Source organism: Schistocerca americana, chromosome 5, assembly GCF_021461395.2.
Source record: "Schistocerca americana isolate TAMUIC-IGC-003095 chromosome 5, iqSchAmer2.1, whole genome shotgun sequence".
NCBI classification, from domain to species: Eukaryota; Metazoa; Arthropoda; class Insecta; order Orthoptera; family Acrididae; genus Schistocerca; species Schistocerca americana.
In genome coordinates, this window is record NC_060123.1 from 604,393,266 (window position 1) to 604,415,866 (window position 22,601).

A 22,601-nucleotide genomic window follows, 5' to 3' on the forward strand; every position below is an offset into this window, starting at 1 on the left:
ACGCTTTTTCCAGGTCGACAAATCCTATGAAAGTGTCTTGATTTTTCTTTAGCCTTGCTTCCATTATTAGCCGTAACGTCAGAATTGCCTCTCTCGTCCCTTTACTTTTCCTAAAGCCAAACTGATTGTCATCTAGCGCATTCTCAATTTTCTTTTCCATTCTTCTGTATATTATTCTTGTAAGCAGCTTCGATGCATGAGCTGTTAAGCTGATTGTGCGATAATTCTCAGCTCTTGCCGTCTTCGGAATTGTGTGGATGATGCTTTTCCGAAAATCAGATGGTATGTCACCAGACTCATATATTCTACACACCAACGTTAATAGACATTGCAAAAGGGCATTTGAAAGCTGAGTCAGCTAAGGAAGACCTGACTGACATGAAAAGGTAATGAAATGAGTAGATGACGAACTGCAGAAAACGGCCGCTTTGTTCTTACATTTAATGGCACAACATTCCCAGAGCAAATAGGGGAAGAGTACTTTCGAACGACAGTCAGGCCTTACGCCCAGTACAACGCAGTTTTTCAAATATCAGCACTTTGGCTACACCATTGCATTATCTGAAAACTACCTTGAGCAGTTAAACAGAGAACCGACTCGTAGCGATAACATTTTAGACCTTTTGGTGACAAACAGACCAGAACTATTTGAAACAGTTAAAGCAGAACAGGGAATCATCGATCATAAAGCGGTTACAGCATCGGTGATTTCAGTCATAAGTGTTGTTGTTGTTGTGGTCTTCAGTCCTGAGACTGGTTTGATGCAGCTCTCCATGCTACTCTATCCTGTGCAAGCTTCTTCATCTCCCAGTACCTACTGCAACCAACATCCTTCTGAATCTGCTTAGTGTATTCATCTCTTGGTCTCCCTCTACGATTTTTACCCTCCACGCTGCCCTCCAATGCTAAATTTGTGATCCCTTGATGCCTCAAAACATGTCCTACCAATCGATCCCTTCTTCTAGTCAAGTTGTGCCACAAACTTCTCTTCTCCCCAATCCTATTCAATACCTCCTCATTAGTTACGTGATCTACCCACCTTATCTTCAGCATTCTTCTGTAGCACCACATTTCGAAAGCTTCTATTCTCTTCTTGTCCAAACTGGTTATAGTCCATGTTTCACTTCCATACATGGCTACACTCCATACAAATACTTTCAGTCATAAGTAGAAATATTAAAAAAAGGTAGGAAGATTTTTCTGTTCCGCAAAAGTGACAAAAAGCAGATTTCAGAGTACTTGACGGCTCAACACAAAAGTTTTATCTCCAATACAGATAGTGTTGAGGATCAGCGGCCAAAGTTCAAAACTATCGTACAATATGAATTAGATGAGTATGTGCCAAGCAAGATCGTAAGAGATGGAAAAGAGCCACCATTGTACAACAACCGAGTTAGAAAAATACTACGGAAGCAAAGGGAACTTCACGACAAACATAAACATAGCCACAGCCTTGCAGACAAACAAAAATTACACGAAGCGAAATATAATGTGAGAAGGGCTATGCGAGAGGCGTTCAATGAATTCGAAAGTAAAGTTCTATGTACTAACTTGGCAGAATATCCTCAGAAATTTTGGTCTTATGTCAAAGCAGTAGGTGGATCAAAACAAAATGTCCAGACACTCTGTAACCAAAGTGGTACCGAAACAGAGGATGACAGACTAAAGGCCGAAATACTAAATGTCTTTTTCCAAAGCTGTTTCACAGAGGAATACTGCACTGTAGTTCCTTCTCTAGATTGTCGCACAGATGACAAAATGGTAGATATCGAAATAGATGACAGAGGGATAGAAAAACAATTAAAATCGCTCAAAAGAGAAAAGACAGCTGGACCTGATGGGGTTCGATTTTACAGAGTACGCGAAGGAACTTGCCCTCCTTCTTGCTGCGGTGTACCGTAGGTCTCATGAAGAGCGTATCGTTCCAAAAGATTGGAAAAGGGCACAGGTCATCCCCGTTTTCAAGAAGGGACGTCGAACAGATATGCAGAACTATATACCTACATCTCTAAAGTCGATCAGTTGTAGAATTTTGGAACACGTATTATGTTCGAGTATAATGACTTTTCTGGAGACTAGAAATCTACTCTGTAGGAATCAGCATGGGTTTCGAAAAAAGACGATCGTGTGAAACCCAGCTCGTGCTATTCGTCCACGAGACTCAGAGGGCCATAGACACGGGTTCCCAGGTAGATGCCGTGTTTCTTGACTTCCGCAAGGCGTTCGATACAGTTCCCCACAGTCGTTTAATGAACAAAGTAAGTGCATATGGACTATCAGAGCAATTGTGTGATTGGTCTGAAGAGTTCCTAGATAACAGAAAGCAGCATGTCATTCTCAATGGAGAGAAGTCGTCCGAAGTAAGAGTGATTTCAGGTGTGCCGCAGAGGAGTGTCGTAGGACCGTTGCTATTCACAGTATATATAAATGACCTTGTGGATAACATCGGAAGTTCACTGAGGCTTTTTGTGGATGATGCTATAGTATATCAAGAGGTTGTAACAATGGAAAATTGTACTGAAATCCAGGAGGATCTGCAACGAATTGACGCATGGTGCAGGGAATGAAAATTGAATCTCAATGTAGACAAGTGTAATGTGCTGTGTAGTATATCAAGAGGTTGTAACAATGGAAAATTGTACTGAAATCCAGGAGGATCTGCAACGAATTGACGCATGGTGCAGGGAATGAAAATTGAATCTCAATGTAGACAAGTGTAATGTGCTGCGAATACATAGAAAGAAATATCCTTCATCATTTAGCTACAATATAGCAGGTCAGCAACTGGAAGCAGTTAATTCCATAAATTATCTGGGAGTAGGCATCAGGAGTGATTTAAAATGCAATGACCATATAAAATTAATCGTTGGTAAAGCAGGTGCCAGACTGAGATTCATTGGAAGAATCCTAAGGAAATGCAGTCCAACAACAAAGGAAGTAGGTTACAGTACACTTGTTCGACCATTGCTTGAATACTGCTCACCAGTGTGGGATCCGTACCAGATAGGGTTGGTAGAAGAGATAGAGAAGATCTAACGGAGAGCTGCGCGCTTCGTTACTGGACCTTTTTGTAATCGCGAAAGCGTTACGGAGATCACACGCGAATTCTAGTGGAAGGCTCTGCAAGAGAGACGCTCAGTAGCTCGGTACGGGCTTTTGTTGAAGTTTCGAGAACCTACCTTCACCGAAGAGTCAAGCAGTATATTGCTCCCTCCTACGTATATCTCGCGAAGAGACCATGAGGATAAAATCAGAGAGATTAGAGCCCACACAGAGGCATACCGACAATCTGTCTTTCCACTAACGAGACTGGAACAGAAGGGAGAACCCATAGAGGTACTCAAGGTACTCCAGCCACACACCGTCAGGTGGCTTGCGGAGTATGGATGTAGATGTAGATGGAGATTCTACCAGCTAGGCAGGAGCAGCAAATTTGGTAATTCTTTCTACGCTGGAATCATTTCTACGTCCCTTCAAAAGTGCATTCCTCGTTGTGGGCACCACCAGGCCTAGAGAAAAGACAACATCTTACATTCGCTACTTCATTTGCTTCAGTTCTCAGCACAAACACAGTCAAATAACCCCCACCTCCATTTATAATTGCAGTTGTCTGCTGGTTCCTCCAGTCAGGTACGACTGATAGGAGATACCAACATTGTAGAGGTTCCTGCATATCAGCAGAAAGACACGTGACAATAGTGACTTCCGCAGTCTCCTTCAAACGAAAAAAAATTTCCAGTGCAAAAAAGAGTTGCAAATCGTGAAACCTTCCAGATCTATTTCACTTCACGGTTCTAATGTCTGCGCTTCAGACAGCGGAAAAACAAGTGAAATGGCTAAAACAAAAGAACCCCAAAACCCCAAGGCACTCACACTGAACAGCCTACTAAAGCTCAACAAGAAGAATTTTCCGATTTTGCCCAGTTGAAAATTTCAGAAGTACTTCCACATATTACCTAGCCAGAGAAATGCACACATACCTACAGAAACGTTATGTATACTCAAACAACAGAAGCATACACAGCACTGAAGAGCTGATACAAAAACATCAAGGACATCTGCATCCCCAAAACAGCCATACACACATCATTTCTTGTCATATCCATGTACGTAAATATTCTCATCACTGAAACTATCAACATCATCAAACAACTATTAGAACAACAGAAAAACATTCCAAAATCCACACATATAAGCAATAGCTGGCGTTCTAAAACTAATAACAGAGCAAAACTATCTCATTTGACGACCAGTTCTACTCACAAAAAGGTGGATTTCCCATGGGTCACCAATCAGTGAATTCTTAGCCAACTTCTTCCTCAATCACTTTAAAATCTAAATATTTGAAACAATAGTAAGACCCAAACAATACAGGCCAGTATTTGGTATTGCTATTCCCTCTATATTCAGAAAAGACACCCCCACCACCAGCACAGTCATACACAAATAATGGTATCGTTCGATTGTGTGCAAACTAGCTGGTTTCCAATAATGCAGTACAGACTGGACAAAACTCCTCTCAGTAAAGACAACTACAAAAACTAATTACAGATAATCAAACAAACAGCTATAGAGTAGGGATACAGTACAAACATTATAGAGAAACTGGATCACAAAATGGAAACAAAAACAAAAGGGACACCTAGCACGCAAAAAAATAAACAGCTCATCACCCATAGACGCACAGAACACACATGAACAAGAAACATCCTTAGCAACAAGCAGATGGTACACTCTCAGTTTTTAAAGAACTGCTCAAGTCTAATTGCTCATAAACACCCTGTTGTTGGTATATTCCTTGACCAATCCAAAGCCTTTGATATGGTCGACCATAAGCTACTCCTCACAAAACTTGAGAAATTTGGAATCAGGGGTACTGTCCACAGCTGCACCAATAGCTATCTACATGAAAGGAGACAATATGTAGAAATCAGAAACCCCAAGGATTCTATCTGCTGCAGATCAGATATCCTAAATACAACTTGTGGTGTTCCACAGCAGTGTGTTCTTGGGCCAATCCTTTTCACATTGTTCATCAATGACTTCCCAGAAAACATCCATAATGCTAATTCTTTTGTGTGCTGATGATACAAATATTTTAATTTCCATCACAGAAGATGTGCTTCAAGAAATAGTCAGTGAAACCACCTATTATATAAAATCTCGGTCTGAGGCAAACAGACTGCTCATAAACATTCAGAAAAATGTAAGCATGAACTTTCACACAGGGCATAAAGTTATCCCCTTCAATGCAGACATACATATTTGCAGTGTTCAAAGCACCAAATTGCTTCAACTAACCATCAATAGTACGCTAAACTGGAAACTTCAGGTAGAGATAGTTGCAAAGAAGCTCAGCGAAATGTGTTACTGACTGAGATCAATAAAATAGACTCAGCCAAAATTGACATTTTGAAGCTCGTATACCATACTCTGTTTGAATCCATTATGACCTACAGTCTAGTTTTATGGGGACGTAGTTCTGAACGCAATACAATTTTCTTATTACAAAAACAAGTGGTCAGATTAATGGCATTAAAAAATAGAACTGTAAACCATTGTTTAAGGCATTAAAAATCCTGCCAATGCCTTGCCTTAATGTAATGGTTGAAATGGTTCAAATGGATCTGAGCACTATGGGACTCAACTGCTGAGGTCATTAGTCCCCTAGAACTTAGAACTAGTTAAACCTAACTAACCTAAGGACATCACAAACATCCATGCCCGAGGCAGGATTCGAACCCGCGACCGTAGCGGTCTTGCGGTTCCAGACTGCAGCGCCGTTAAGCGCACGGCCACTTCGGCCGGCTTAATACAATGGAACTGGTTTGTTTTGTAGCACAATATTTAGGAACTCTACACAGAAATGTAGATTGCCACACACATGACACTAGAAACTAACCTCAGTTAAAAATTATAGCACACAGCACCACACTATATGCCGACAGTGTTAAATATGTGGGCATAAAAATTTACAACCATCTCCCATTAGAGATCGAGACAATTAATAATCTGAAGTAAACGAGAACAAAACAAAAACAAATTTTATTAAATCACTGTATTTACTCTGCTCATAAGTTTCTTGACACAAAATTTTAATTTCCCGTTAAAGCTCGTCTTCTTATATAAACAATGTAACTCTGTATAAATTGCTACTTTTTCTGTCCATGCTCTATGCATTTGTATGCAAACCTAAACTTTGTAGTACAGAAGTGAGTTTTTCATTTGTAATGTATTTTTAATTTATTCTTTTGAATTTTCATGTTATTTGTTCTGTCCATGATCTGTACTTTGTATGCAAACTCGAACTCCTTAATACAGAAGTGTGGTACCTTTACTGTCTTTCTTTAGTAATGAATTTAAGTGTATATGGTACTTTTGTATTTCCATGTTATTTGATTTTTTTATGTATACTTTTGAATTTCCATGTTACTTCTTCTGTCCATGTTATATACTTCTTGTGTATACTTGAACACTTTAATACAGAAGTGTGTAACATTTATTGTTTTACTTTAGAAACGAATTTTAAATGTATATAGTACTCTTGTATTTCCATGTTATTTGCTTATATGTTTCTTTCCCTTAATTATGTGAACTTATGTATAAATATTGTGCATTTCTGAATTTTTTTAGTAATATTGTGCATTTCTAAACTTTTTACAAGATATCCACCTACATGCTTTTTTGTTTCTTGGCATTACATATGTATTATATGAACATTTATATGATTATAATATCACTGTCATAATCATTTTAACCATGTATCATCTTATGTCCATTCTTGACTTGTCCTATATCGTAATGTGCTTCTCTGCACACAGTGTATGATATAGAGGATAAGTAAAATTACAACTGCAATTACAATTACAACAGCAACAACGACAGTAAAGCAGCCCATAGGATAGACTACATGCCCAAATACAAGGGCTTGAAAATAGCCTACAGGACATAATTCAATACAGAGAAAACTAAAGACAATCAATACAAACACAGAAAAAAGTCATATCTGGTATTAACCATCTGACATGCCAAGACTGCAAGTCTATTTATATAGAACAGACGAGCAGAAACTTTAATACCAGATACACATAACGCAAAAGAGCATTAAAAAGTAAAATCTGTCATTCTATATTTGCTGAATGCCTTATGGACGTGAGACACAGCCCAACAGACATCAAAACTGACTTGAAAAATCTCGAATGCAGAAACAGCCCCCCCCCCCCCCCACAAAGAAAACTATCAAATACAAAGAGCCACATCTGAAGGAGAACAAATAATAAATGAATACACAGCATTCTGCAACGGACGTCTGTTCTCTGTTCTCTGACCTGAGAGAAATATCAGAAACCACCAACCAATAATCACACCCACAAACCCCCACAAAGACGCCCCTCCCCCCCCCCCCCCCGCCAGACACGCATCAAAACTGAGTAATTAAACAAAACACGCAAACCTTCAGTTTCTTACACACACACACACACACACACACACACACACACACAGTCTTCCAGATAGAATTGATTAATGTTAGGTCTAACCATAACATTCCCATCGTAAAATTTCCAATTAAATAATTTTTCTACATTAGATTCGGTAAGTTGCAGATGACTAACTGTGAAACAAAACACGCGCAATAAAGAACATAAAACTCAGGAAAACCACAGCATGTGGTAACAAGGTACATATAACAAAACTGTTTTTCAAATTTATAAATATTGTTTTAAGAACTCAAATTTATGTGTATACAAATAGTAAAGAGCATTTTTCCTTTTTAATAGAAAGAAAATAAAAGCTCATTGACGATGCTGAAACATCAGCGAAAGATGTCTGGGAAACAGAAGGAAAGATAAACTTGTGTTTCGCTCAAGATGGACCGCCTCAAAAAATAAATTGATTTGTAAGAAAACAAGGACACTATGAAAATATGCTTTTTCATGATGGCGGCAGTGACTAATCATGCCTTGCGCAGGACGACGAGAAGCGCTTTTCATGACGTACAAATTGTACAGACAAAAACATATCTATTACTTTAATAAACTGTTTTCAAATTCCACAAGTTGGTTTGCCTCAAGAATTCGAGGCCATCAGTTGTTTTGCTGTACTACAATGTTTTGTGGGAATATTGTATTACCAGATGTCAACAGTGGGGTGTTATAATGTATAACTGAATCCACAAGTGTGGTACATGTCTTGCCTAACTAGGCATAATGTAGGTGATGCTTATGGGATCCATTTTTAGATTGAGATGAGATATTTGCTCTGTTAACAGTTATAAATCATTTCAGACAACGAAGAATATCCGCTGTGATAAGTATGTATGTCAGCACCGAATCATAGCTGAAAGGCAGTCAGATCACTTAACGGTATTAATTTTTGGGGCTTATTCATTTAAAAAAGGGGGTATCTGTTATCAAGGCAATTTTATGTGACTCTTAATGACCGCTACTACAAGTAAAAATGCTGTTTTTAGAAATACCCCACAACAGGGTATATGATTGTTTCTGGAAATTGTCTTAAATGATTAATTATGTCGTCAGCTCAGTATTGCCTCACGTGTTCCAATATTTCTACGGAATCCAAACTGATCTTCCCCGAGGTCGACTTCTACCAGTTTTTCCATTCGTCTGTAAAGAATTCGCGTTGGTATTTTGCAGCTGTGGCTTATTAAACCGATAGTTCGGTAATTTTCACATCTGTCAACACCTGCTTTCTTTGGGATTGGAATTATTATATTCTTCTTGAAGTCTGAGGGTATTTCGCCTGTCTCATACATCTTGCTCACCAGATGGTAGTTTTTTGTCAGGACTGGCCCTCCCAAGACCGTCAGTAGTTCTAATGGAATGTTGTCTACTCCTGGTACCTTGTTTCGAATCAGGTCTTTCAGTGCTCTGTCGAACTCTTCACGCAGTATCGTATCTCCCATTTCATCTTCATGTACATCCTGTTCCATTTCCATAATATTGTCCTCAAGTACATCGCCCCTTTATAGACCCTCTATATACTCCTTCCACCTTTCTGCTTTCCCTTCTTTGCTTAGAACTGGGTTTCCATCTGAGCTCTTGATATTCATACAAGTGGTTCTCTTTTCTCAAAAGGTCTCTAATTTTCCTGTAGGTAGTATCCCAGATCGCGTAAGCTTTTATCAGCAACACAGTTATTACTGGGGATATCCGCACTCGCGCAGACCTGTTACTATAAGTAGTGTTGTTTTCGAGTGAAAGCTGTGTGAGGATTATTAGTGTGGTGTCACCGCCAGACACCACACTTGCTAGGTGGTAGCTTAAATCGGCCGCGGTCCATTTAGTACATGTCGGACCCGCGTGTCGCCACTGTGTGATCGCAGACCGAGCGCCACCACAAGGCAGGTCTGGAGATACGGGATAGCTCTCGCCCCAGTTGTACGGACGACATTGCTAGCGACAAAACGGACGAAGCCTTCCTCTCATTTGCCGAGAGACAGTTAGAATAGCCTTCTGCTAAGTCCATGGCTACGACCTAGCAAGGCGCCAATTGTAACAGTGCATGTATCTTACGAGTCTCATTTGTATAGTCAAGAGAGATGTATCACAAGGAGTGATTAAAAGTTAAGTATATTCCAAAGCTACGTATTTTCTTTATAGCGGTCATAACGTATCCTGTTCCTGACTTGACGACAGTCGGCGTGTGTGTACGCGTGCCTTTCGGCTCCCTTCTCAATGTGGCGTAACTAGCTTGTTACGCCACAACAATTAGCGCACAGATAAAAAACATTATAATAGGCAGCGTCTATAGTTTGCATGCTATGCTCGTTCTCTTCTATTCTCCTCCATTCCAGTATAAACGCTTGTTCACAGGTATAAACGAATGGCAGTGAACATTGGCGAATTATCTGTGAATACTCGTTTGCAGCAGTGTAAACGAGGTTTTACGCTCGTTCACTTCGTTGGCTCTAGTATGTACCAGGATTTAGAGGGACCGATGACCTAGCACAGGGGCGGGCAAACGTTGCACGCGGCTCATGAGCGCACAGCGCTGCACGTGTGCTGCTCGCGTGCAGGCGTCGACCGGGGTTGTGGCGACAGCCGGCAGGTCGCGGCAGTGTAGTGCCGGGCTAAGCTGCGGACGTTGATGCGAAGCGAGCACTATGTAGTGAACGTTGTATTTCAAGAAACGGAGAAGTGGAGATTTGCTTTCTTTTAAAAAGTAATGGGAGAATCATTTTTTCTTTGTGCAAAAACGTGAAAATTCGAAATGTTTAATATGTGGCAGAATTCTCGCTGGTCAACGGAAGTTTAGTATTCAAGGCCATTATAATAAATTTCACAAGGACGAGTACAATTTATTGTCGGATTCTGAGCGGATGGGGAATTGACTGAGCTTAAGAAGAGCGACCTGACGATACCAGATGAATCTGTCGTAGTTGGCCGGCCGGAGTGGCCGAGCGGTTCTAGGCACTACAGTCTGGAAACGCGCGACCTCTATGGTCGCAGGTTCGAATCCTGCCTCGGGCATGGATGTGTATGATGTCTTTAGGTTAGTTAGGTTTAAATAGTTCCAAGTTCTAGGGGACTGATGACCACAGCAGTTAAGTCCCATAGCGCTCAGAGCCATTTGAATTTGTCGTAGTTGCTGTTGTCACGAGAGATCTGCGACTTTCTCTCGTCATGTCTCTCATCTAACTGATCTAACATTTTATGGAGCACTGTTTTCAAGTTTTCAGGACGACAACAATAATAGCCCAGCGGTATGTGCAAGTTATAAGACTGCGCTTAATATAGCGAGAGCTGGAAAACCATTTGCTGAATTAATAAGTCTCGGTTAAGAGCAAACATCAGTGATAAAAATTTACGTAACTGTTTGTGTTTGTCTGTATGTAGAAATTTAGTTCCAGATATTAAACGTATTGTAAACTCCACGTGTGATAATTAAATAAAACGTATCGTAGGTAATAGGTACTCTTTCAAACCATGATTTCTTTCAAGCACTCCTACTAACCTTTTTCATTCACTCAATAAAGCAAGCTAGGAAACAAAACGGATTACAGAGGAAGGAGCGGACAGAAGGTATGGTGGGGAGGGGAGATAAGCGGGTGGCCAGCTTGCCCCTGTGTGCACGCGGAACATCTGTTAACTGCACGCGTGCAAATGCACCGCACATGTGCAGGATTCCTGCCCGCCCCTGACCTAGCAGTTAGATGACAGCTATTATTCATTTATTTCACAGTTGCGATTTCAGCTCTAGAGCCATTTTGAAGTACCAAGGGAAAGGTCTTGTAAGGTAATGGTTCTTAAATTGTTTACCAAATGTTACCACACTATGCTTTGCATTTTGTTATCCATGTCTTATATTGGTTTCAGTTTTCATATTGCGCACAAAAATGCCTCTACAGCCAAAATTACGAAAGTGAAGTGAATAAACAGTTTAAAAAAGTCCAAATCGCAGCAAAGGTTTCATTTAAAAATTGTATGATATGATGCTGGTGCAGGAAGGGCTGCCACGTTATATCAGAATATAAGATCGACAAAATTTAGATAGGATTGAATGCTTAGGGCTCTTTATTAATTCTTACTCGTAACTAATGCATTGATTTACCTGAATTTAAAATCCACTCTCGTAACCTTTCTTTATCTTTGACGGGAAATGTGAACATTTTTAGTTCACGATTTGTCCCTCTACTCCTTCCACAGTTGTTATACTCGCAGGCCCTCGGCATGACGACTCGATCCACTACCTCCGGTATGTCAGAAACAGCTGTCTTCACAGACGCCAAATGGTGGAAAGCTGCATGCGTTCGGATGATGTTGCCACATATTTTACAGAACGGAGTTCCATCTAGTGGTTGGTGCCACAGGTAAGGCTGTGACGCTGTAGCCGCCTGGTGACCGTTCCCTGACAAGGGTTGCCTTCTAGACCAAGCGATCGGGCAATCTGTTTCTTACGTGATCTGGGGCAGTATCTTACCCCTAGTGAGATAAGCCTCTACATCCTTACACTTGTCCTCTAGCAATCCCTACTTAGCCATTTTGCACTTCCTGTCGATCTCATTTTTGAGACGTTTTTTATTCCTTTTTGCCTGCTTCATTTACTGCATTTTTATATTTTCTCCTTTCATCAGTTAAATTGACTGTATATTCTATTTAAATATTATAATCAATCAGTAACAACAATCCGAACCATATTTTTAACATATGAAAATAGACTAATGCACAATGGGGATCGATGACAGCTAAGAAGAGAGGGAGGGAGGGAGGGAGAGGGAGAGGGAGAGGGAGAGGGAGGGAGAGGGGGAGAGGGAGAGAGAGAGAGAGAGAGAGAGAGTGAGTGCTCACCGTCGGCGGCGGGTGAGAGCAGCAGCCCGTGGCAGATGATGGAGCCGGCGCTCTCGCCGAAGATGGTCACGTTGTCGGCGTCGCCCCCGAAGGCGGCGATGTTACGACGCACCCATTGCAGCGCAGCCAGCACGTCGCGTAGGCCCATATTGCCGGGACACGCAGCGTCGCCCGTGGTCAGGAAGCCTGCCGTGCAAACACACACGCGACACATCAACATCGTCTCCTCAACGTGACGCATTAAACTGACAAATGTGAACATTTAGGCCGGTTGCACACACGGATTTTTTCCGCTGCGGTCAGTTGAGCGTCGTCGCTCGCAGAAATTTAACGTTTATACACACGGCGGTAAAATGCCCGTCGCCAGCAGATTAGCACGTTGTTTGAAGAGTTGAGGCAGGATGACACGAAATTCTTCAATTATTTCAGAATGTCGGTGTCTACCTTTGACAGGCTCCATCGACGGTTGAAAGATACTATTCAGTGGAAAAATACCAAAATGAGGAATTGTATTCAGCCTGTAGAAATGCTGGCAATAATAGTGAGGTAAATTTGGGCTAATCATTTTTAAAGTAGTTTTAAAGTAACGGTATTTACTGATAAAATTCCGAAGAGAGATACAAAATACCTACATTATCAAAACTTTAAATAAACACACACACACACACACACACACACACATTAGTACACAATATAGTACTAGAAATTGATTTCCATTGTAGTGGACGAATTCGAGTTTGCTGAAGAACTACTTTCAAAATCTCCTTCAACACTCACAGGTAAATTTTCATGATATTCAGCAGCAGGTTTTTTTTTTTTTTTTTTTTTTTTTTTTTTTTTTTTTTTTTTTTTTTTTTTTACTGTGTGGGTTGGGAAGGTGGAGTAGACAGTTCATCTACGGTAGACACCGAGGGAATCGATGGCGGGTCGTAATTTGGGAGATGTAGAACTTGTATACAAAGCCAGAGTTCTGAATGCAGAATGCGTTCGCCCTGGCTGGGATACTGGAGTACATAGTGCATTTTGAGTTGAAACTGAGGGAATCGTTGGTGGGGCATAATGTGGGACATGTGGTGGTTGTGTGTACTGTGAAGTGATAGCAGTGAAACGTTGTTGAGGTGGCACTGGATTGGTCTGTTGTTGGAGATGGTATAGACCGCCTTCACATTGAACACAAGTATTCCAGTACACGACTTATTTTTCGTTACTGTATTACTAGAAGTAAGTTGCAAAAATAATAATACTTTGTAAAAATGGGACATTGTTACTGTTTTTCAGTAATGTTCGTTTTTATAAATAAAACACTTAATAATAGCCCGCCATGGTTGTCACGATAATAAAAAAATAAATAAATAATTAAGTCAGGAAACGCCTGCAATGTGAAGATCCTGTTACACTGCAAAGAGTGAGCGCCGTCACTTGTAGACTCTATAAATCTAGTTTCTTCTAGTACATATATGTGAGAAAGCAAGTACTTACCAAAATCATTCCTCTCCCTTTCGTCCAACACATCAAAGTCGCTACGAATTCCCTTGCAAACTTCATGCCAAGCGTTTCTGGTAGCATCTCGGTCTTTGTATATATTTTGTCCCACAGAACAGGCCTTTCTTTAATTAATGAAATTAAAATTTCATTATCTATGTCTAGATTACTCATGTCTGAAAGAAGAAACCAGTTAACAACTGTGAACACCACGACTCGACTCTATTCACACTGAACAAAACAGCTGTCAACGGTAGAAAAACCGCTACGTGTGTAAGCGTGCATTTGGTCAAGTGCGCCACTACTTTGGCCGTGGCGGTAGAATTGCCGTCGGCGCCAGTGGCAGCCGGCGGTCACACAGCTACCGCCGACGGCAGATTTACCGTTCGGTTTTTCTTCCGCTTAATGTGCAAGCTCCGATTTCCTCCTGTGCACCACTGCGGGATCGGCGGCGACAGTCAGTTGACTGCTGCGGAAAAATCCGCCATGTGTGCAATCGGCCATAGGGTGCTTCACAGTCTCTGGTGCGGGCTTCTAGAAGTTGTAGTTGGGACTTACAAGTGGATAGCACCGGCTCGTCACCACCGAGTTCGTCCAAATTTATAATGGATTCAGGGCTCGGTCAGAAATCAAACTTACAGAACTGGGAATTTCAGATGCGCTAGTGTTCACAAAATATAGCATTTGGGTCACAGATCGGGTAAGGAAAGAGCACAGCGGAAGGAGCGCACACTGGTAATCCGTAGGATGTGGGTTCTAGTCCCTGGGCAGAACTTTTTATTTTGAATTTTTGCGTTACTTACACTGCAGATAAACCGAAATACTGCTCAATGTACTGTGTTTTTTAACATAAAAGACGTGAAAACAAAGAACAAAGGAAAATTTGGCATTGCAAATAAATTTCCGATTAAGTTCAAATGGTTCAAATGGCTCTGAGCACTATGGGACTTAACTGCTGAGGTCATCAGTCCCCTAGAACTTAGAACTACTTAAACCTAACTAACCTAAGGACAGCACACACATCCATGCCCGAGGCAGGATTCGAACCTGCGACCGTAGCGGTCACACGGTTCCAGACTGTAGCGCCTAGAACCGCACGGCCACCCAGGCCGGCTCCGATTAAGTATTATGCTTACATGCGCACGAGGTAGGACTGTTGATATTTTCAAACTATCGGGAGCCCGATATTTCGATATTTAAAAAATATCATTATCGGCCCTCCATATATCGGAAAATTATCGACATGTCGACGGAAAAAGTTTCAACGTACCTGCCTATATCAATATCGGCTGCACATTGTAAACATATTTCCGGTTTTAGAGCTGTATATTTAAGTGTTAAGTATTGATTTATTATTAGATATTCAGTACATCAACAAGCTAGCAGGCTGCCTATCCCCCTTCCAGCAAGAATTGAAAGGTTGAAATGGCTCTGAGCACTATGGGACTTAACATCTGAGGTTCAAATGGTTCAAATGGCTCTGAGCACTATGGGAGTTAACTCGTGGTCATCAGTCCCCTAGAACTTAGAACTACTTAAACCTAACTAACCTAAGCACATCACATACATCCATGCCCGAGGCAGGATTCGAACCTGCGACCGTAGCAGTCGCGCGGTTCCAAACTGTAGCGCCTAGAACCGCTCGGCCACTCCGGCCGGGTAACATCTGAGGTCATCAGTCCGCTAGAACTTAGAAATCCTTAAACCTAACTAACCTAAGAACATCATACACATTCATGCCCGAGGCAGGTTCAAAAAATGGTTCAAATAGCTCTGAGCACTACGGGACTTAACATCCGACGTCATCAGTCCCCTAGAACTTAAAAATACTCAAGCGTAACTAACCTAAGGACATCACACACATCCATGGCCGAGGCAGGATTCGAACCTGCGACCGTAGCAGTCGCCTGGGGCAGGATTCGAACCTGCGACCGTAGCAGTCGCGCGGTTCCGGACTGAAGCGCCTAGAACTGAAAAGAAAACAATGCATGTTCACGCTTGACGATAACCTCTTTGCTAACGATCTTAACTGCATGTAAGTGGCACAATAAAACGTGTCCGATGGGTCCATCGTCCGATTTCGTCAGATATCGGATTTATCCGGACGACTTGATGTCGACTTCCGTGTTTTTTCCTTTTGTGCCATCTCCAACGACCTAGCAGTTGTAATGTCAACATTGCTTACTGAAGCTAAAAGTTGCAGTTTCTGTTGGTGGCACCGAGCGCCGACTACGTCAGCATTTCCCCTCACACGTCTCCACCAACCGGGAAGACGAGTCTTCTCATCATTTTCAGCAACTGTTTTCGAAGGGCCGGCCAGTGTGGCCGAGTGGTTCTTGGCGCTTCAGTCTGGAACCGCGCGACCGCTACGGTCGCAGGCTCGAATCCTGCCTCGGGCATGGTGTGTGTGATGTCCTTAGGTTAGTTAGGTTTAAGTAGTTCTAAGTTCTAGGGGACTGATGACCTCAGATGTTAAGCCGCATAGTGCTCAGAGCCATTTGAACCAGTTTTTTTTTCGAAGGATGCCGATGTGAAGAAATAGCACATTAGTTGCTCGCATTTCTGCTTCTTTTGTGCCACATATACTTGCTTCACACAGTCAAAAGAGAGAGATTGGATGTGATGAAAGCTCAAAAAGTAGTAAGACTCCTTCACACAGCGGAAGTAAAATTATGTTCTACTTCAGCTTCAGAAGAAAAACTTCAAAATTCTGAAAAAATATAAAATAAATTGTCGACACTCTATATTGCCATTTTGATCTCGATATATCGAGGAAAAAGTATCGCCTGTGTAATCGGTATTTTTGTAAGAAAAATCTATGGGAGTATTTGCGGGTGTTACATCGCGGTATATATCGATACATCTTGCCAAATGTATCGATATTATTTCAACAGCCCTCGCACGAGGAAACTGCAAATAACTCAGAGCGTCAAGGACGTCGTATGCCGTTAGTCTTATGCCGTTCCATTTTCGGCATCGAGATGCCCTCAGCAGTTTATGTGGCCCAGCGACGCACATTTGTATTGTCTCATAAACATTTGACCAAGAAGCTTAAAAACTGATTTTATCTCATCGAGAGAGAAAAAGAAATCCCGAGAAGACCGTAGTTAGTTAGTTAGTTACATTCATGTTCTGTGAATCATTTTGCACGATATATCGTCATGATGTGGAACGAGTCATTTTACTTTCATACTGTGAATTAATTTGTACATCTATTTGTACTCTTAACATCACCATATAATTATAATTATTATTTTATCAAAGTACGTTCCATTGCACACCAGTTACGGACGGTAGTATTTAGCGAAATGATGCTTTATGCGTGATTCACTGCCAAACTGTGCAATGAATGTCACTTCAGCACGTGTGAAACATTAACTGTAAAGTAATAGAGCGCGTATGCTTTGCATTCCCTTACTGGCAGTTTATTTGCAGTCTCGAATTTTCCTTTCGCTTTCCTTTTCATCCCTTTCACTAAAATTTTAATGAACACGATGTACTGATGATTATTTGCAGTGTTATTAATGTAAAAATTACAAACAAATTCCCTATAGGGCATAGACCCCACGTCCCTCGGAATACTGATCTGTACTCTTCCCGCAAAGTGGGACCTTCACCACCATAAATAAATGCCTCATGCCTCGCCGACCCGCGCCACAAAAGCTACTTTTTGTAAACCTTTGTCCATTTCACGCTCCCACTTCAGCCACTTTCATTTCAAGCCAAACCCCTACATATACCATAAATTCGAACGAAATCTGTAGTGACGAGTAGACGCGGTCCCCTTGTTAGTAGATTAAGTTTGGATAAGGAACCCCCGTCGGGAAATGTACCGTCTGAATATAAAATGACAGAAGATCGAATGGCTTTCAAATCTCCAGCTTTACGATACAGTACGTAATGATAGAGCTCCTCAACGAATGTATCGAGAACATTTTCCGTATCACCTCAGTCCATCACATACAACGGGTGCGAGAAACCAGTCCGTTAGCATCTGAGAGGACTGACCGTGGTGCTCCACAGACGCGCCGCACTCTCGGCTATGAACACGTAGCGTCGGATACGAAAGCTGTAAAGTGCTAGTGCAGGAAAGGATGTGTTCGCTAGTGACTGCACGTGCGCTGTCGCGTGATGTAACAGCAGATTCGCAGCTGTCAAGGTTAACTGTTTTTAAACACATGACCGATCGCACGGCTGCGTAAGCATAACAACTATTCAATTAATTTCATATGCGAGAATGCTACTAAGGTGATCCGTTTCATTAAATATGAAAGGGAAGTCTGTAAACTGCATAGTGGTTCAAAACAGAAATTCTTGTTACACTTCGAATGCACACGGTACCTACTTTTCTTTTGATTCGCTTCTGCTTTTTTCTTTTCTGTGGTCAAAGTTGTACGTAATTTAAGTTTTGCTCACGTCATGACGTAAGAAGACGGCGAGTGACGCTGCAATCTCTGTGGTGTAACGATTCTTCTTTCTTGAATACTTTCTAACTCGTCGTTGAAATTATCGATGAAGCTAAATGACTAACGGATCGATATAGCAGTTTCTGGAGATCCATTACCGGTATATGTAGAACCGTTTATGGTGGGGTGTTCAAATCAAATGTTTGCAGATAGTGTTTTCATTCATATAAGATAGCACACTCAATTTATACGTAAGTGAATGGGCAATCTTTTATAGATTATCAACCAAATCTACTACGCCCTCACACTGTCGTTTATTGATTTGTTCGTCCTCCCACAACACTATTTATATACAAGGCTTTCCAAAACTTAATTTTTTTCTCTGAATAATTGTAGAACATTCATATAAATTTCTCTGGACATAGCACTTATACAATAGACAATATACATATGCACTGTCTATACGTAAAAGCATCCTGCCGCGTTTTTCTGCCTGTGTGTGAAGGCTAATCTCACTAACTAATGTAGGGACTTTGATACGATTTTCATTAACACATACACTCATACAGGAGCAAGATTTGTGTATATGACAACGTATAATAAAGTTGTCACGTGGCCGCAGATACTAAGCGCTAGCCGTGCGAAACTGGGCATGGTTTCTGGTTTTATATGAGTTTACACAAGGCATTCAACATAGATGGCATAAATGTAAAGAAAACAATAAATAATTATCCAAAAAAACCTCAATCACGGAAGCAGTTCTGTTAATAATCATGATGCCTGTTTCCTTAATAATAAGAGAACTAACACTTTTAACAATAAGGCGATAAAATTTGTTCATATCTAGGTGATAAAGTTTCTTGATAATAAGGACCAAATTTTCCTCGCTATAAAATGACCCAGTTCTATTAATAATGAGACGACCATTTTTCTTATGGTAAGTGAGCCATTTCCTTGGTAGTATGGAGATCAGTTGTCTTAATAACAATGAAACTAGTTCTCTCAGTAACAAGGGGACAAGTTTTCTTAATAATAATATTAGTTCTCTTCACAATAAGAGGAAAATCTTTTCTACAAATAAGATGATTAGTTCTCGAACTAATAAAGGGACAAGCCCTCATAGTAATAGGGGAAGATGTTCATTTAATAATTAAGGGAATCATTTTTCTTAATATGGGAACTTGTGCTTTTGGTTACTCAGACAAGGAACCCATCGTTATGCCTTGTAATCAATGGGACTTCGGATCTGAGGAGTGCCAACATTTGCTGAGAAGAAGAACTGAAACAAGCTAAAGCATCTTCTAAGTTCAAAAATAAGTGTTACGCTGTGGCACACGGACTGTGCATCCGAACGTTGAGCGTTGAGCATGCCGAGTTTCTGACGTCATAGCGTGGAATAACACTTGCAGGACAATATCTAGCAGGTCAGATATTCTGAGCGTGTGTCTGAGCGTTGACCAATGAGATGGCACAACGCCACCTACGTCACATGCACGCCATTCCCTTTCAGCACAGAGTTGTGAGGCGCCATATTGGCATTCATTTCAAGCCTATACGTATATATGCCGTTTCTGAGCACCAGCAAATTGAGAATCACTCGAAAACCCGTTGGTAACTGTGTGATTCGTAGCAAAAAAATAGTGAGGAAACATCTTATTCATGGCCTAAGTATTACTGTAACTTCCGTGTTATGAGAGTATGCCATTTGAAGGCAACGACGCACTGAGGATCCACCAAAAACGCATTTTTCTTGGTATAATTTGAAGAGTCCAGGGGAAAACCTGATAAGTCCAAAATTCCAAAATTTCTGTTTTGTTTCATAATTTAATAGACAAGCCAGTGCAGTTTTAGCTGGTTTTACAGAACTGGTCAAAATCCTGATGAGTCAAGAGATATTGTGATATCTTGTAAGCATGTGCAGGCGAAAGACAATATAAGTCCACGCAAAACAGGGTAATATCCTGACAAGTCCAGAGAATGCAACGATAAAATTTTATCACTTAATGATTCCCAGCCCGCGCAGATCTGTTTCCACTAAAGTTATCGTTCTATTATCATTGTTGCCACAGTCATTGTTGTGTATAAGTTGACCATTGTTGTTAGTTTTGTGGAGTTTGTGAAGCAAGTTAGATATAGTATTTATTCTGTCAGTGGAAAATGAATAAAGAAGACAGTGACTCATCTACTTGCGAATAAAACTATAGAATGTCATCAAAGAAGCTGACAAAGAAAAGGAAGAAGTATGGTCACGTTAGAGATGCCTCCAAACGTTTAAGATTGCAGTCACATGAAACAGGAGAACCATCTATACTATTGTTCTACATCTACATCTACATTTATACTCCGCAAGCCACCCAACGGTGCGTGGCGGAGGGCACTTTACGTGCCACTGTCATTACCTCCCTTTTCTGCTCCAGTCGCGTATGGTTCGCGGGAAGAACGACTGCCGAAAGCCTCCGTGCGCGCTCGAATCTCTCTAATTTTACATTCGTGATCTCCTCCTATAAGTAGGGGGAAGCAATATATTCGATACCTCATCCAGAAACGCACCTTCTCGAAACCTGGACAGCAAGCTACACCGCGATGCAGAGCGCCTGTCTTGCAGAGTCTGCCATCTGAGTTTGCTAAACATCTCCGTAACGCTGTCACGCTTACCAAATAACCCTGTGACGAAACGCGCCGCTCTTCTTTGGATCTTCTCTGTCTCCTCCGTCAACCCGATCTGGTACGGATCCCACACCGATGAGCAATACTCAAGTATAGGTCGAACGAGTGTTTTGTAAGCCACCTCCTTCGTTGATGGACTACATTTTCTAAGGACTCTCCCAATGAATCTGAACCTGGTACCCGCCTTACCAACGATTAATTTTATATGATCATTCCACTTCAAATCGTTCCGCGCGCATACTCCCAGATATTTTACTGCTACCAGACCAGTGTTTGTTCCGCTATCATATAATCATACAATAAAGGATCCTTCTTTCTATGTATTCGCAATACATTACATTTGTCTATGTTAAGGGTCAGTTGTCACTCCCTGCACCAAGTGCCTATCCGCTGCAGATCTTCCTGCATTTCGCTACAATTTTCTAATGCTGCAACTTCTCTGTATACTGCAGCATCATCCGCGAAAAGCCGCATCGAACTTCCGACACTATCTACTAGGTCATTTATATATATTGTGAAAAGCAATGGTCCCATAACACTCCCCTGTGGCACGCCAGAGGTTACTTTAACGTCTGTAGACGTCTCTCCATTGAGAACAATATGCTGTGTTCCGTTTGCTAAAAACTCTTCAATCCAGCCACACAGCTGGTCTGATATTCCGTAGGCTCTTACTTTGTTTATCAGGCGACAGTGCGGAACTGTATCGAAAGCCTTCCGGAAGTCAAGGAAAATAGCATCTACCTGGGAGCCTGTATCTAATATTTTCTGGGTCTCAAAAACAAATAAAGCGACTTGGGTTTCACACGATCGCTGTTTCCGGAATCCATGTTGATTCCTACAGATTAGATTCTGGGTTTCCAGAAACGACATGATACGCGAGCAAAAAACATTTTCTAAAATTCTACAACAGATCGACGTCAAAGATATAGGTCTATAGTTTTGCGCATCTGCTCGACGACCCTTCTTGAAGGCTTTGCTCTTTTCCAATCATTTGGAACCTTCCGTTCCTCTAGAGACTTGTGGTACACGGCTGTTAGAAGGGGGGCAAGTTCTTTCGCGTACTCTGTGTAGAATCGAACTGGTATCCCGTCAGGTCCAGTGGACTTTCCTCTGTTGAGTGATTCCCGTTGCTTTTCTATTCCTTGGACACTTATTTCGATGTCAGCCATTTTTTCGTTTGTGCGAGGATTTAGAGAAGGAACTGCAGTGCGGTCTTCGTCTGTGAAACAGCTTTGGAAAAAGGTGTTTAGTATTTCAGCTTTACGCGTTTCATACTCTGTTTCAATGCCATCATCATCCCGGAGTGTCTGGATACGCTGTTTCGACCCTCTTACTGATTTAACGTAAGACCAGAACTTCCTAGGATTTTCTGTCAAGTCGGTACATAGAATTGTACTTTCGAATTCACTGAAAGCTTCACGCATAGCCCTCCTTACGCTAACTTTGACATCCTTTAGCTTCTGTTTGTCTGAGAGGTTTTAGCTGCGTTTAAACTTGCAGTGAAGCTCTCTCCTTTCGCAGTAGTTTCCTAACTTTGTTGTTGAACCACGGTGGGTTTTTCCCGTCCATCACAGTTTTACTCGGCACGTAACTGTCTAAAACGCATTTTACGAGTGCTTTGAACATAGACACTCAACATTGTCAGTGTCGGAACAGAAATTTTCGTTTTGATCTGTTAGGTAGTCTGAAATCTGCCTTCTATTACTCTTGCTAAACAGATAAACCTTCGTCCCTTTTT

The 22,601-nt window shown here is 41.3% G+C and overlaps 1 protein-coding gene across 1 annotated transcript in view; it reads right to left on the reverse strand.

Moving 5' to 3' along the window:
• The window catches only part of LOC124616580 (juvenile hormone esterase-like), a 412,155-nt gene that overhangs the window by 167,523 nt on the left and 222,031 nt on the right, over positions 1 to 22,601 (reverse strand). The window contains exon 4 of the mRNA XM_047144901.1: positions 12,309 to 12,494. Within this exon, the coding sequence (XP_047000857.1) occupies positions 12,309 to 12,494 (186 nt within the window). The remainder of the gene's footprint in view (positions 1 to 12,308; positions 12,495 to 22,601) is intronic.